The sequence below is a fragment of the Panthera pardus genome, unplaced genomic scaffold, assembly GCF_024362965.1.
Source record: "Panthera pardus isolate Hobbes unplaced genomic scaffold, ASM2436296v1 HiC_scaffold_19, whole genome shotgun sequence".
In the NCBI taxonomy this organism is placed as follows: Eukaryota; Metazoa; Chordata; class Mammalia; order Carnivora; family Felidae; genus Panthera; species Panthera pardus.
The window spans coordinates 19,422,364-19,439,336 of record NW_026526754.1 but is presented as its reverse complement, the minus strand read 5'-3'; the positions used below and the strand labels follow the sequence as shown (position 1 = coordinate 19,439,336).

Here is a 16,973-nt window from a genome sequence, read left to right as displayed (position 1 = left end):
ACTTTGACAAATTCTGGACCCACGATGGTCCGCCCTCTGTACGCAGTTACATGCACAGGCAGAGTCCAAACAGAATTAGCCACTGGCAACAAAAAGGGAACCCGGGCACATAACTCGTCTCTTTGGAAAAAGAGGATGAAATGCACAACCCCAGCGGTACAAATAGGATCTCTACTTTCTTCCTCCCATTTGTTCCCAAACTCCACGATTTTCTGGTCTCTTACTTGCTCATCAGGCCCCATCACCACCACCATCACCCACAAAGCGAACTCACACCAAAGTCTGTTTCCCTCGTCAGCCCGGATCTTTCTTAAGCAAATCAGCATGGCTGGTCCCCGTACCCCGTCTTCCACCTGCCTGCCCTTTATTCTCCCTCCTGGTCTGGCTGTGGTCTGGCAGTCACCACGCCTCATCAAGAACCAGGGAGCGATGATGCCTCTCCGAGGGGCGGCAGGCAGAGGAACCCCCTGAAACACGGACTTGTCAATCACTGCAGATGCTCTAAGGACTGGAAGACGCTGCGGCCAGCTGTCAGGGGCGGACGTTCAGTGAACACAGGCGGTCGGTGGGGGTGACGGTGACAGTGAGGACTTAGTGAATCCCAGGACTTTAATGACGAGACACAGCCGGTTCCCGGAGGCCTCCCTGGGCCGGTAACCAGCCTCGGGCCTAGTTACCGTCAGCTAGGCACCACCTCCGCCCCGCCTGGTCTGTGCAGAGCCAAAGTTCCCCAAGTCTAAAGCCGTGGAGACGCTTCCCAAGGCAAGAACCCGATCCGCCCCCGAAAGACGAAGGCCCCTCCGAGTCCTGGACGCTGTGGGTTTGCTCCGTACCCAGAGAACTGCTTGCTTTTTAAGTGACCGTGAAATGGTCACGGAAACTCGCCGTGTATCAAGCCCCAAAGAAAACCACACGATGCACATTCATGTGTTCCCACAGCAGATCCTAGATGTGAATACGGTCTGAGCTGTAAGGGCCCTATCTTCGCATCAGCTGCAAGCTATTTACCTTTGAAAGAATAATGACTTCATTCTTTTCGTGAAAACGATGCCTGCTCGTTGTAAGCAATTTAAACTATGCTGAAACGCACAAAGAAGGGGATAAGTGAAAAGAGGCCTCCAAAATCCCACAACCTAGAAATAGCTATCATTAATCTTTGGTGAGCATTGTTCCACCCCACCCGCCGGAACTTTGCCAGATACAGCCAGCGTGTGGGGGTAGGTGGCCGTGAGGACCGCCCGCGGCTCTCCACACTCAGACATCACTGAGACCCCGAGGTAGCAAGGTCCGGGCAAGAGGGCCCACGGGGTAGCACCAGCCCGGGGCCCGCCGACACACCCCCTCCAAAGCGGGGAAGGGTGACACTCTCTTGTGAGTCCCCAGGCACCGGAGCCCTTGCTCAGTGGGCGTCCCCAGCACCTGTGGTCACAGAGGCCGAAGCTGCATTCAAAACCAGAGGGTCCCAGGGCTCGTGACAAGGGCCAAAGTGTAATGAGCTCACGCTACCCACCAGGCACTAGGCATTCCTGGGCATCAATCAGCTCTCTCCATCCTCACCGTGACCCGGGGAGCCGGGGACCTGCCGCAGGCCAAGCAGCCCCCAGAGTGGACCCTAAGACAAGAACCCAAGTGCAGATGGCTTCTTGACTTGAGAGGCGGTGCGGGGCACATCGGTGCAGGGTGTGGAGGAAGAAGCAGTCACTAACGGGGCACCACCAAGCGTTACGACTGGGCCGCTGTGGGACCCGCTGTGAATCGCGTGGGAGCTTGAGGAGACAGTGCTCCCCGCTCCCCTCCCCCAGGGAGCGAGGACGCTGCATTTGCCCGCCCACTCTCTGGACACCTCTTGTCCAGGGCCCCGCACCGTGGACAAACTGCTCTCGCAGCCAGAGAGGAACGTGCCCCCAGGCAGAGCCACGCGCGGTCCCGGTGAGCAGCCTTCAGAGTGCGGTGGCTCAGAGGGGCACCCGCAACCTTGTGCTGTAGCCTCCAGTGTCCTGCTCACACGTACGACTCTCACGGCCAGAGAGGCGTGAGTTCAGGACCCAAGGTCACACTGCTAGAAAGGGTAGGTTCAGGAGTCAAAATCGACTCTGGTTAATTCCAGAGGTCTCTCTCTTTCTATCATGTCCATCGGGGCCAGTGCAGACAGTGGAGAGGAGAGAGATTTACCGAGAGACACGGTGATTGGAGGGGGTTCAAGAATGCTTGGTGGCATTCAGTGACAAGAGGCTTGGAGAACCCGAGGCCAGGCGGTCAGGGCGGTGGGGGAGGAGCTGTGGGAAGGCGGTGGGTGGGGGCAGCAGGTGGACAGTGGGGCTGTGAAATCACGGTCATGGGGGTTAGACAGGCCGCTGGCTCTGGGACAGGGCAGCTCCAGGGCAGAGGGAAGCCTACCCAGGACCCACAGGGACCCATTCATTCTGCTGTGGTGATAAATTAGCAGGTTTCATCCCCCAAAACTCCAATGAGCTCATCTGGTCATGAATCACAGTGTGGTTGGGACAGGGACACCTCTGGAGCCCTGACTCCCAGGCTCCCAGGAGCCTGGCCCTTGGCTTTGCGGTATGATCCTCCCACTGAGCCCCTCCACCAGGACGGGTGGGTGACATCTTGCCATGTCCAGCGTGGCCACCGGATTCTTTGGTCACGGGCCCCAGAGCTCTCTGGGAGGGGCTTAAAGCAGGGATTAGCAAAGTGCAGCAGGGGGCCCAAACCGAGCCCCCTGCTTCTTTCTGTTGCAAGGAAGCCAAGAATGGTCTTAAGGGTTGCGAAAGAAAAAAACCCCAAAGAACATGGGACAGCAATCCAACGTTCCCTGCAAAGCCCCAAATATTTGCTATCTGGCCCTTTAGAGAAAAAGCTTGCCAACCCCTGGCTGAAAAGGTCAAGTGCAGTCTATAAGTGTGCAGAAAATGGCTCAGCATCGTGAGCCACCGGGGAGACAAAGAGACGTCACTTCACTCCCGCCAGGCTGGCTGTAACCAGAAGGACGACACCCGGTGCTGGTGAGGATGTGGAGGAACCGGGACCCATGCACACTGCCGATGGCACTGTACACGAGGACAGCACCACTGGAAAGCAGTCTGATAGTTACTTAAAGCATGAAGCATACATTTGTCCTATGACCCAGCAATTCTGTTGCTAGAAATCTACCCAAGAGAAATAAAAACAGACTCGACGGAAAGACACGTACATGCGTGTCCCTAGCATTATTCATAATCACCTCAGACTGGAAATGACCCGAATGCCCATCGACTGATGAACAGATAAGCAAAAAGGTGGTCTATCCAGACAATGGAGCAGTGTTTGCAATAAGAGAAGGATGGATCAGGGCGCCTGGGTGGCTCTTTCGGCTCAGGTCATGATCTCACGGTTCGTGAGTTCGAGCCGCGCGTCGGGCTCTGCTGCTTCGGATGCTGTGACTCCCTCTCTCTCTGCCCCTCCCCCGCTCGCACTCTGTCTCCGTCTCTCTCAAAGGAAATAAAACGTTAAAAAAATTAAAAAAAAAAAAAAAGGAAGAAGGATGGATCTACTCAGATGTGCTACGATACGGGCAAGCCTTACAAACATGATGCTAAGTCAGAGAAGCCAGGAGCAAAACACATCCTGTGTGATTCCTTTTATATGAAATGTCTAGAAAAGGCAAATTCATAGAGACACAAAGTGGAAGAGTCACTGAGTGGGGCTGGGAGGCAGCAACAGGGATTGGACTGCATACAGACACCAGGGAATCTTTTGGGATGATGCGAATATTCTGAAACTGGACTGTGGTGATGGTCGTGCTACTCTATAAATTAACTAAAATCACTGAATTATGCGCTTCTGATTGGTGAATCTTAAGGTGTGTAAGTTACATCTCAATTAGAGTGTTTAAGAAGAAGTCTCAACCTAGGCAGGCAGAGGAGGGCAGCAGACAAAGCCGGAGACAGCACTGCTTAGTGGTTAAGAGTGCAGGTTTTTCAACAGTAGACTTAGTAGAAATCTAAGCTCTACTTCACCCATTCACCTGGCCACCCGTGTACCCAAGCCATCCACCTTTGTCACCATCCATCCACCCACTCATCCGTCCTTCCCGGCATCCAGCCACCATCTGTCCAATCATTCATCAAAAATTCCCACGATGTGCCAAGCGCTGTGTTCGGTACTAAGGATCCCCACGGTGAGCGAAGCAGACAGGTCCCAGTGTGCACGGAACTCACAGTATGTTACTCGTACCCTAGCTGCCTCAACCGCAACGCGGGGCCAGGCTAACTGCTGCCAAAGGCTCCCGTGGCTCTCCCGTGAGATAACATATACAAGGCAACTAGCCCCGCTGCTGGCTAAACAGCTACCTTCTTATCACCTACCAAGGGACAGGAGTGAGTGGCCCGGGGCAGGTGGAACTTGGGAGGACTCCTGGCATCCGTGACTCAGCCCCGCCAGCTCCCGAGACAACAGAGCCAGCAGGAAAAGCTTCCTGCCTCCCGGGTGGCACAGTCAGTCACTCCATTGCCGTCCTCACCCTCTGCTTGTCAGGGAGGGGACGTTACCTGGGCAACACCCGCCATCTCTCCGGCAACTGCTCCCACGGCAGAGACGACCGCAGACGCCAGGGGTTCTCCGGCCTGGGAAAGCAGAGCCTGTCGGCAACTCCACGGGAGACAAGCTGTCACCGGGAGTGTGCCCCTCACCGGGAGAGGCGTGACTCAGAACGTGCTGGAAGCACGCCTCCCGGTGATGGGGCTGCTCTGCTGCTTGCCGCAGCCTCCCAGGCTCAGGCTCGCGACAGCACGCATGCTCCCCACCACCTGTCATTAAAGGAAGGGAGGCACGGGAGCTCCTCGGAGCTGCCGAGAAAAACGAGAAAAACGAGCCAGGGAGGAACCGACTGGCTTTTAGAACTGCCCCCCGGTGGACGGCCCAAAGCTGTGCCGCCCAGGCCCCACGTCCCTAGCCCCACGTGGCTACTTACATTCAACTTAATGAAAATGAAATACGATTAAAAATCCAGTCCCTCGGTCTACTGGCCACACTGTGGCTGCTGGAAAGCCACAAGTGGCCAGCGGCTACCATGCTGGACGGCGCAGAGAAAGACCGTCGTCACCACTGCAGAAAGTTCTATTGGGCAGTGCCGTCCTACGGTCTCGGGGTCCCCCCGCATCCCCATGCCCCCAGAGGACCAGCAGCACGCTCACTGCCTCTCCCCATCCTCAGCCAGCACTTGGGGGCCTACCCACCTGCCCCGCTCCTCCGACTTTCCCTCCCAGGTCTTAGGTGGTGTTCCCAAACGTCCCCTGCACACCCAGGAAGAATGGATGCTCGGGCAACTGCTCTCATTCCTAGACAGGGGCCTTTGACCTCCTCATTCCTTCACGACTCAGTATGGGCCGTGCAGGCAACTCGCCATCCCTGCCAGGCCGCGTGCTTCCGGGGGCCCCAACACTCGTGCCGCTGGTCCTCCAGAATGGGTGCCATTTCTTCAATCCTTTTAGCCTTAGGGACCATCACCCTGCCTTCAGCCACAGGCCAGGCCTGTGGTCGGCCCCTGCGTGCCACCCCCACACTGCCCACTTGGCCCTGGTCTTCACCATCAACCTGAGTCAGCTCATCACCTCTCAGCACCCCCTGTGCACGTGCACAGTGATGCTAATTTAGCCAATACAGTTACTGAGCTGTTCCCTGCTGGTCCAATTAATTAACAGATGGATTCATCAGTGATTCCCTTCCAGGGACTCAGGATTTTCACGAGGAGCAAGGGTAGGGACACCTGCTCTGGGCACTGGCTCCACGGGGGCGCTGGGAGTAGGGGAAAGGACACAAAACGAGACACAGGCCCAGCCCTGGTCCCCCGTCGGCTGGCACGGAAACCAGGCCCCGACTCACGCTAACAAGGCTACGAAACACAAACCGCCGGCTGCCGCTTACCCGGTGCTTACCATGTTCTAGGAAAAACCACCCCGCATGATGACACAAGAGCCTAATGGTTATCACGCCTGGAGCGCTCTCCGCGGCCCAGGCCCTGTGTGAAGCTCTTCGTGGAAAATAACTGCTTTGAAGCCTTGCAGCCACTCAACTAGATGTGTGACAGAACCAGGCCCATTTGATGGATGCGTCAACAGAGGCCGGGAGCGGTTAAGTCAGGTGGCAAGCAAGAGCCAGGGCTGGAACTGAGAGCGGCCTAGCTGTGGACCCTCAGGGCCCGACCACCGAGCCGCTCTGAGAGGCACACACCCGAGAGTTCCTCTGCCTTGATGGATGCCGCCTGCTGCCAGGAAGCCGAGAAGTCCTTGCAACTGGAGACTCGAGGCCGCCCAGGGGCAGTTCCAGACTGACTGCAGCCGGGTGCCCAGCTGGCATCTGCCTGGAAAGCCGGGTCCTGGGGAGACGGACAACCTGCTTGAAAGAGGGGAGAGAGCATGGGCACTCAGCCCCCTGCGCCCCTGCTGGGCAGTCTCTCAGCAGTCATAACTGCTTCCAAGGAAACAGCAGGAACTCGGGCACGGTGTCCTACTCGTGGTCTCGGGGGCATCGGCCGGTTGCCTGGGCAACCACGCATCTGGCCGGCGAGGAGAGGAACGGGCCTTGGAGCCAGGCTCCCCGCCGGGTACTACAACCCACCTGGCATTTTGGGGCCCGCCAGACTCTTGGCAAAATCCAAACATCACACGCATCTGTTTGATCACATTTAAAAATTGCATGTGGCCATTCTTCTCACTGAGCTCGGAGCTCCTTGGGGGAGGGATTGTGCCTGGTGTGTTTCTTCACGGTTCTGTGTGGTCACTGGACCTTCTCAGGGGCCCATGGAAAGTGCTCTGAGTGTTTGTAAAAGGGAGGAAAACAGAAACCGGAAATAATGGCTGACGCGTACCAAGTGCTTCTGCTGTGCCAACACCGAACCCAGCCTTTTCAAACCCGCCGGTGCTCCTCAAACCCGTGTGGGGAGTCTTGTTAAAAGGCAGATTCCAACTCTGTAGAGCCAGGTGAGGCCCGGGAGTCTGGATTTCTAAGAAGCTTCCGGGCAAGACCGATGTCCCCTACGAGGTGGACAGGCGCACCCAGTCCCCATCATACATGGGAGAAAGGGGATGAGGGATTAACAGCTTGCCTGGGGTCACACAGCTGGTGTTGTGGGTTCTGTCCCCCAAATGATACGTCCAAGTCCTAACTGCTGGCATCTGTGACTGTGACCTTATCTGGAGTTAGGGGTCTTTGCAGGGCAATCAAGTGAAGGTGAGGTCAGGCTGCATCGCAGGTGGGCCCTATGTCCAGCGACTGGGGTCCTTACGAAAAGGCCACGTGAAGAGTCACACATACACAAGGGAGAAATGGCCACGTGAAAACGGAGGCCGAGGGTGCAACGAAGTGCCCGCAAGCCAAGCAGCTCCAAAGAAGGAAAAGGACGTCCCTTAGGGTGTCTGGATGGGGGCTCAGCTTTGTGGAGGGGACACGTTCGTCTTGGATGTCTGGCCCCACTACTCTGAGAGGATGAGTGTCTGTTGTTTTAAGCCCCCTGGTCGGTGGCGCTTTGCCACAGCTGCCCCAGGAAACCCACAGCTGGTACGCGGGAAGCAAGGACGGACCCCGGGAATCCTGGCTCCTGATGGCTCCCTCCGTCCGCCGCAGTCACTCAAGCCGACCCCTCCAACCCTTTTATTTTACAAAGCTGGAGCCGGGGCCCGTCTGCTGGGTATGTGGCGGTGTGGGAGGGGGCACGACACCCAAGGTGCGTCAGCAGCCTCTCCCAACTTTGCGTTGTTGTGGAATTTGTAGGGTTCTCTCTTCCTGGGGGAGACGTGACCCTGGCGTCTTTCTCGCTCCCTCGGAGGGTGGAAATGCTAGTGTTCATGCTCGACACCCGTCCAGCCTGTTACCCCAGGGCATGAGCCTGGCCCTGCGTTGGCTGCACACCTGGGTACCCGCAACATCAGCCGTGTCTCAAGGAGCCACCTGCACACCCAGGGAAGCGGCAGGGAGAGCTCCCGGGACTCAGCCAGGACGCTAGCACAAGGCCACCTCGGGTCCTTGGCAGAGAGGAGTCATGAGTCAAAACGGAACTCCTTTTCCTTTTATGAGGTCACACATGAGCCAAGGGAACCCCATCACACCGGCTGACGGCCCAGGGCTTCCTGTGGCGGGCACCGTGCTAAGTGCCGTCCCGAGACAACCACTTCAAGGTTCTCAATCCTGGTCACACATCAGGGTCACTTCGGGGGTTTAACAATATTCCAATGACAGAGCCCGTGATCGGGACAAGCTCATCAGGAGGGTGTTGGGGGCGAGGTGGAGCCTGGCACCCACATTTTGGGGGTCACTGGTAAATTTTAAAGTATATTTAGGGGCATCTGGGTAGCTCCATCGGTCGAGCATCCGACTCTTGATTTCTGCTCAGGTCATGATCCCAGGGTCGTGGGATCGAGCCCCACGTCGGGCTCTGACGGTGAGCATGCAGCGTGCTTAAGATTCATTCTATCTCTCTCTCTCCCCCCCTGCCCCACTCATATTCTCTCTAAAAATAAAAAGTGGATCTTAAAAAAATAATAAAGTATATTTAAACACCAACGTGCACAGAAGCATCATTCACAGCAGTGAAAGGGTGGAAACAACTCAAGTGTCCACGGATGGGCGGATGGACAAACGCAGTGCATACAATATGGTACGTATAAGGAAGGAACTACAGGTACTAAAAGGAAGGAAATTCAGACACACACGAAAACACAGATGAACCTTGAGGACATCACGCTGAATGAAACAAGCCAGTCACAAGAAGACGAAGACCGTATGATTCTATTTACGAGAGGGATCCTGAGGGGTCAGTACTGCTGGTCCAGTCTAAGGGGGCAAGCGCAACCCCACGGTACAGACAAGGAGACCACAACGTGGGGGAGGGGTGGCTGCCCACTTGGGCTGAAAGCCAGCTGTCTGAACCAGGACCCCTCCTCAGGTCACCTGCTTTCCTTAGTCATGGTCAAGGGAGGCTGGGAACGCACACAGGTACGGCCCGGGACCTGCCCACAGCATTCTGGGAACACACCCCTGTCTCCACCTGGCCGTAACCCCAGGGAAGGCCGCTTCCCCCAGCAGCCCCCTGCTGTGGAATACCATCGAAGATAGCCTTCCGGAGTGATCACAGCACCCTAGGGAGGCCGGCAGGGAGCCCCAGTTTCATACTCAGCCACACCCTCCCCACCCTTCACTGGCTTGCCTCCCACCCACCCCCCCCCCCGTCAGCTCCTGAGAACTCAGAGGCTCAGACAAGGCCCCTGTTTTGACTCTCGGGAACATGCAGTACAATGAACCGAGCGCGAGGCATATCTGATTTTGGACTTCTGTCGTGTGCGGCCTCAGGCCAGTTCTATCACTTCTCCGAACCCTACTTTCCTCATCTGCAAAATGGAGATAATAGCAGCTCCCGCCTCTTGCAGGCCTTGACGGGACCGAATGTGCTATTTCGGGCTGAATGCCCAGCACTTTGCAGGTGCTCAGTAAGTGGTACTATTGAGTCCAGGAGGACATCGACCGAAGACAGTCAACCTCTGAGGAAAAATACGGGAGACGAGAAACCCCCATCGGTGGAGACGTGCTTGAGCCAACCGTGGCCCCCACGCACAGCGGTCACAAGAACGGAGGACACTAGGTCTGCCATGGGCTCCATGTCCGCGACAACACTCAACGTAGAAGCAAACACGCACACACACACACACACACACACACACACACGTGTGCATGTATATTTACACACACGCACTCCGCAAACAGGATCCAACTCGTAGTGGCGGGGGGAGGGGGGGCCACAGTGTCAGGCTGATGACAGCTGTCTTCCTGCAGAGGGAAGTGGCTTGAGGGAAAACCAAGGGGGGAGGATGGGCTTCAGCTTTATCCGTAAATTTTCAAATTGTCACAGGAAGCCTTATCTGTGTATCGTGCATTTATTTCATTCAAAAGAAACTTAAAAAAAAAAAACAAACCCAAAGGTTTCAGAAACTGGAATCATGGAGGCGGTGGTGTCCTTTCCACAGAATTTTCAAAGCGGTCAGAATCCCACATTCTTAGAACTGGAAGGGATCTGAGCTCCTATGTTTTTGACTTTTCCGTGTTCCTGTAGATTACCTGGTTTTTGAAATAATATGTTCACCGGGAAAGGGAATCATACAGACCGTGTTAAGGGCGGAGAGTGAAGAGCACCAGAATTCCATCGTGGGGCTCGCGGCCGGCACGTTTGTATGCTGGTGCCTGTGATGTAACGGGTTCCCTTTCTGTGTGTACATGTGCACACACACACACACGCACGCACACACCAGCATAAAAGTTTGCATAAATTTAGCCCACGCCACATACGTTGGCGTTTTGTTAACCTCACCTCTGTCTCCCGTGCCGCCTCCCCCACCCCTGTGGCCCTGAACCCGTGCTAACACCACAACGGATACTAGGGTTCGGCAAACGTTTTCTGTAAAGGTAACAACATTCCAGGCTTTTCTGGCCACGCTCTGCTGGGGCAGCGTGAATGGGTGGGGCTGTGTCCCCCCAAAGCCCCTTTCTTCATAAAAACGGGCAGTAGGCTGGGCAGTTTGCTGCCCCTGGCATGTATTCATTCAGATCTTTCCCCACGGCCACACGTGCAAATACAGAGCTTTATTTTGGTCCTCAGCTTTTGCTGTTTTGTCCCCCGTTTCATTGCACAGAAGGAGCATCACGTTACACACAGATTCTGTGTCTTGCTTCTCCTCTCCTAACCCCCGGAGGAAGGCGCTCCAAATCAGTACAGATCTCCCCACGCCGTGTGTTTTTGTAAAGCCACCTCGAGTCTCACTGGGCAAAGGTAGCATTTACATTTCGAAAATTAAAATGAAGCAAAGGGCAGTCCTCCCGCCTGATCTCAGCCCTCTGGGCAAATCCTCCTGAAGGTCTTTCTGGCCATGGCCGTCGGTGGCCGTGACCGCCATACCTGAGCGCCCGCCCTTCCTGGCCAGGCAGCTTTATCGAAGAGCCCCTCCTCGGGGGCCACACCACCAGGGTCTCCGAGAAGGCAACCCACCCATCCTCCCCAGCTCTCCAACATCTGGACCCCCATCCCCACCCGTCCGAATGATAAACGCCACACAGTCACTGCACATCCCAGGCATGGCTGAGACCCCACTTCTAAAACTTGCCGCTTACGAAGATCCTACTACTTTGCAATGGCTTTTCCAGGGGAGTTCCTGTGCCCGGAGAGCGCATTCAACCCTGAACACGGACTAAAAACAGCAGTGGGGGACTCTCGCTAACCCTGAATCGGAGATGCCATTTTCTGAGAAAACACCCCTGGTTAATAGCAACCCACCAAATAAATTTAAATGTACAAATACTGTACCAGAAGCTGCTCTCTTTCTCTGCCATGTGGGAGGGGCCGGGCCCTAGTGAGGTTTGCTCCCTGATATGCAGGGACAGCACGGGGCCCTGTTTCCTCAGGGCCTGATAAAGGGAAGTCTCTATCCCAAATAAGGACTTCCCTTGCTCGGCCTCAAGCTGGTAGCATCTCAACCCGGGGTGGGGGAGAGGGCTCCGGTGTTTGTCTTAGAACTTTATCTAGTTCTAAGTTCATCATGGTGACTCTCAGTTATCTGCACACGCGGAGGAGATGCTGGGAGAGTGATCCAAAAGTTACAGATACGTTCAGCTGTCTACGCTTGATTTTGGGCCAAGAGGAACCCAGCAACAGGGTGCAGAGGTCACAGAAGGAGGCTCAGCCCTGGGTCTGAATTCTGGCTTGGACACACAGGGAAGTTATTTCAACTGATGGTCAGCTTTCTTGTCTGTGAAAGGGGGATATAATCCCCACCCCTCTGCGACACTGTATGGCCTCAACAAGACAACACAGGTGAAGCAGAGGGAAAACAGTAGGCACTCAAGAGATGTCTGTTGCTCTTCCCCCTTTCTTTAAGCTACTGTAGCAGGTCTTGAGCCTCGGTGGGCATCAGTCACCTAGAGGACATTCAGGATTATGGGACAGGTCTGCACGTCTCCTAAATTTCCAGGGGAAGCTGATGCTGCTGGTCTGGGAACCCCACTTTGAGAACCACCGGTTCAGAACCCCTCTGTCCGTGGCTGGGAGAAGATAAAGAGCATTCTAGTTCCGAGCGGATGGTGACAAAGGCTTCAGAGCCAACGGACGCGGATGGGCCGCTTGGTCAATGCTGACTTGGCCCCTGACTTCCTGGGTGTGCTTTTCAGGGTCCATGCGTTCCTGAACATCTGCTCCAACCGGAAATCAGATTCCATCCACGCTGCCAACGGGTCTTATCCAAACATCTGCCTGGCGCCCCGTGTTTCTCTGACGCCCCCCCCGCCCTGCCCCACCAGACAACAAACCACCTTGGCCTTCTGCCAACTGTCAGGGTGGCTTCCGCTGCCCCCCAAGGGGGTTTCCGTCCACTTCAGCGTCTTCTGTGAAACCGTCTCTGGCTCTGAGAAGGCACCAGGATTCTCGAGGGAGGGGGGCAGGGGTGATGGCCACCAAGGCTGCGGGGGGGGGGGGGAGGGGGCTCTGTCCTTGTCTCCTGGTCAGTTAGCCACTCTCCACAACACTGTTCCATCCAGAGAATTGAGCTGGCTGTCCCGCTGGGTATTTTATGATCATCAGGTGAGGCGAGGCCCTAATTCCTCTGTGGGGACAGGTGCTGCTCTTTTTGGAGTCTGTTTGGCCTGGTCTCCGAGCCAACAGAGCTAACAGTCGGGTAGGAGCCTTGGAGGCAAACAGAACAGAAGGCCACCTTCCCCTTGAGGCCAGACCACCCGCCGCGGCCCCAGCGGAGAGCGAATCGGCGTCCGCCTCTCCGGGGCTCCCTGCCCACCAACCCCACCACGAAAGGGTGCAGACTCCCGCGGAACAGAAGGTCTTGCTAGCCAACATACTGCCTCCCGTTTGTTTTAAAGGCTCTTCTTTAAAGAGACAGAAAGAGAAAAAAAAAACCCAAAAAACTCTGCCTTAAAGGGCAGAAAACAAGTTCACCCGCAAACCATTTACGTGAAAAAACTTCCTTGTATGGTGACTCATCAGCCCCCATCAAAGCGAGCGTGGGATGGCACACCAAGGCTCTGGCCCCCCCTTCCTTGTCTGGGGGGGGGAAACAAACCCAAAAACAAAGAAAAAAACCCAACAGCCCACAAATGCGCTTCTTTCTTGGCCATGTGGAGAGCCGGCTGTCATGTGCCATTCCCGAGGCCCAGGAAGACCTTCACACACAAGGAGGTGGGGGTGTCTTGGATGGCCAAAGCCCAAGGCCGGCCCTCTGGAAGGGGCTGGGAAAGCCCTGGCTGGGGCAGGAGGGTGCAGGGAAAGGCCTGCTGCCCAGGAGATGCCGGTTTCCTGCTCTGTGGCCCGGGGCAGGTCATTCCACCCGGGGGGTGGGGGGCCCCCAACTCCAGGTTCTTGACCTATCAACCGGGGATGGCTGAGGGGGGCAGGGGGGACGTCTGAAGGGGTGGGGATTACACAGCAGGCTGCTCTCACCGCCTCTGGCCTGTAGATGGTAGGTGCCCAACAACTGTTTTCCTACTGCCATCCTTTCTCTTAGGAACTCGGTTTCCCCGCGTACACAACAGTGTTTTACCTTTTACCGGAAGATACAAAGTCCCACCTAGTTTGACCCTTGTCTGAACGGAGTACTACAAAACCATAAAAAGGAGTGAAGTAGATCCGTGTGGGCTGACACACAGATCGCCGTGATACGTAATTCAGGGTAAAGGAGAGAGGAATCAAACAGTGTGGGTGAAACGACGTGCGTGGCGCCTGAAGAGGGACATTCAGAGAAACTTCTGGAAGGCCCCGGGAGACTGCTCACAGGCCTGCCTTCGGGAAATGGGGCGTGGGGAAGAGACCCCCGCCGTGTGCCGTTCAGAATTGCCACACACTCCCACGGCCCGCATTTTCCTCGAGTGTCCACGGAGGGTGCCTGGGGGAGTGGGGGGCTGACGGGAAAGGGGCACGAGGGAAACTTCTGGGGTGACAGGAATTCCGGTGGTGGTTATTCAGGTGAATACAATAGTAAAAACGCACCACACCCCGCAGTCGAAATGCAAGCATTTTGTTAACATGTAAATAAATTATTGCTTGTTTTTTTTTTAACTTAAGATGTGTTAACAGATTTATAGGCAGTGGGAAATTTTTTAGTTCTTTTCGTCCTTTTTAGTATCAAAAAAGCCTTCATAAATAGGATTTTTAAAAAAAAATTAACATTTATTTATTTTTGAGAGACAGACAGAGTGCAAGCAGGGGAGGGGCAGAGAGAGAGGGAGACACAGAATCTGAAACAGGCTCCAGGCTCCGAGCTGTCAGCACAGAGCCAGACGCAGAACTTGAACCCGTGAACTGTGAGATCACAACCTGAGCCCAAGTCAGACGCTTAACCAACTGAGCCACCCAGGCACCCCCATAAATAGGATTTTTAAATGTCCTCTGCCGGCGGGTGTATAACTTGGTAAGACCACTTTGGAAACCTCTGGGCAGTGTCCACAAAAGGGGACCCTAGGCCTGCCCTATGGCCTATGCTCAACAGGACATGCACGTATGTTCACCAAAAGACACGTCTGTAAGGGTCCTATTTGCAGTAGCCCCAAACTAGAAATACCTTTGCACAACGGGACAAATTAACAGAGCCCTTTCATTCAACAAGAATGCCACCCAGCAGAGCAAATGGACACATTAACAGTACCCACAACAGCAGAGAGAAATCTTCTAATTTTGAGTCAAAGGAACCGGTCACAAAAGAGTTCAACACATGTGATTCCATTTATACCAAGTTCAGATACATGCAACACGAATCTGTCCTAATAAAAGGTAGGACAGGGGTCTTCTGAAGGGGGAGGTGGGGGGCGGGGAGCCGAGGAGACACCTGGGAGGCAGTCGCTCTGTTTTTCATTCTGGGTGATGGTTCATCGGGTCAATTCTGTGAGAATTTGGGAGAAATTCATCCAGGAGTAACTCTTTCGATGCGTGCACTTTTCTGAATGCAATGCCTTAGTGAAAAGTTTACTTAACAAACACACTAACACGCCCCATGTCTGTGCCTGAGAGAGCTCTGGTCAGGGAATGTGGGCCCTCCTCTGCCTGGCTGGGCTCAGAGACCGAGCACTCTGGCTCAGATCCCAGCTCTGCCTGGTTCTAGCTGTGCAACCGTGGACAAGCCCTGCACCCTTCCAGCAACTCCTTCTCAAAGGGCCTGATCAGACTCGGGGAAGATTTCAAGAGAGCACACACAGGAAAGCCCTCAGCACAGCTCCTGACATTAGTAGGTACCTAACCATCGTTCTCTCTACCGTAAAGAAAGCCCACGAGGGCATGTGATCTCCTCCCTGGGGTCACCCAGCCCTCTGCCACTTGTTAGCCTCAATCCCTGATGCTGCCCTCACTATTAGTTACAGGGCCCTGATGGCCCCTCATCGCTATTAGTTACAGGGCCCCGATGGCCCACTGAGGGCCCCAGCGGCCTCCCCTCAGTTCCACTGCACACAAGTGCCGGAGAAGCGGCCTGGAAGGACCTGTGCTCCGCCACGCTGTCCTGGCTGGGACAGCCCCGCCTCCTGGGAAAGGTGCCCTTTTCACCAGTCTCCCCGAGTCCCTGCGACCCCTCTTAGGAAGGCACAGAGCCCTCTCTGACCAAGTGCCACAAATTAATCTGGATGGAATTCTGGCCTTCCCACCTGAATGAAGCCAACCTGTGGCCAGGCCCATAAAAGGTCCGAGGCTGACTTCTGCCCATCCTTCTCCGGCTGCCCTGTTTTACCTCCCTTCGCAGAGGCAGACAGGTGGCAACCCGTGACTTTCTCAGGCAGGGGAGAACCAGACCCAGTGTCTGTCTGGAAGCTTGACAACTTCTCCCACAAACAAGCCCCAACAAGTAGAGGCCAGAGCCACCAGGCTAGACGTGGGTCGCAGCCACGCTCCACACACCATGCTCTAGGGGGTCATGAAGCAGGGTGGACGGACGCTTTCACTCCCTCCTTCAACTCAAGTCTGGCAGCAGGGGCTCTGTTGGCAAGAGTTCCGCCTCAAGGGAAAAGAGCAGAGTGATTGATTAGTGATGCCTGTCATGGGCTCCCTGGGGGCTGGTGGTGTGAGTGGCTTGCATGGGCCTTCCTTCTTCTGGAACTGTCTGCTAGGACCCTTCTACGCAGAGGGAAACAGGGTCTTTGGTCATTAAAGCAGAGTAAGAATAATCAACATCGATCTAACACTGTGTCACACGGTAGATGCCCTTCTTTCACGTTAAATTTTTTTTTAATGTTTATTTATTTTTGAGAGAGAGAAAGAGAGTGAGACAGAGTGCAAGTGGGGGAGGAGCAGACAGAGAGGGAGACACAGAATCGGAAGCAGGCTCCAGGCTCCAAGCCGTGGGCGCAGAGCCTGACGCGGGGCTTGAACTCACAAACCGTGAGATCATGACCTGAGCTGAAGTCGGACGCTCAACCGACTGAGCCACCCGGGCGCCCCTGGCAAGTGCCCTTCTAAGTTCTTTATTGCTATGGACGCATTTAATCCTACAAGAACCTAGTGAGCTTGGTCTTACTGTGAGCCCCACCTCGTTTAGGAAGAAAAGGAGGCTGAGAGAGGAAAGGAACTAGTCCAGGGCCACATCACCAGTGAGTGAGAGAGCTGGGATTTGAACCCACGCAGCTTGGCTGCGAGCTCTCACCTTTGGGCACGGCACAAATTATTCTTTTGGGAGCAAACTGGCAAATGTGGTAAAAGCCACAAAATATACCCCTACTCTTCCCAGGAACCACTGTTCTGGAAATCTGCCTTAGAAAAGTGTTCCAGGGGTGGTTTAGTTGGCTGGGCATCCGACTCTTGATCTCGGCTCAGGTCATGATCTCATGGTTTTGTGGGTTTGAGCCCCACATCGGGCTTTGTGCTGACAGCATGGAGCCTGCCTGGGATTCTCTCCGCCCACCCCCCACCCCACCCCCCGCCGCCTCTCCCTCGCCCATGCTGTCTCTTTTTCAAATAAACAAACTTA

At 55.1% G+C, this 16,973-nt stretch overlaps 1 protein-coding gene across 3 annotated transcripts in view; it reads right to left on the bottom strand.

Annotated features, from left to right (window-relative positions):
• CMIP (c-Maf inducing protein) overlaps positions 1-16,973 on the bottom strand; it is a 232,581-nt gene that overhangs the window by 54,418 nt on the left and 161,190 nt on the right. Inside the window, exon 1 of one of the 3 annotated variants that reach the window (XM_019413080.2) lies at positions 4,533-4,565. The exons of the other annotated variants lie outside the window; for them this stretch is intronic. Coding sequence (XP_019268625.1) covers positions 4,533-4,550 — 18 coding nt within the window. The 5' untranslated portion in view covers positions 4,551-4,565. Of the gene's footprint in view, positions 1-4,532; positions 4,566-16,973 lie in introns of those variants that run through there. 3 annotated transcript variants of the gene reach the window in all.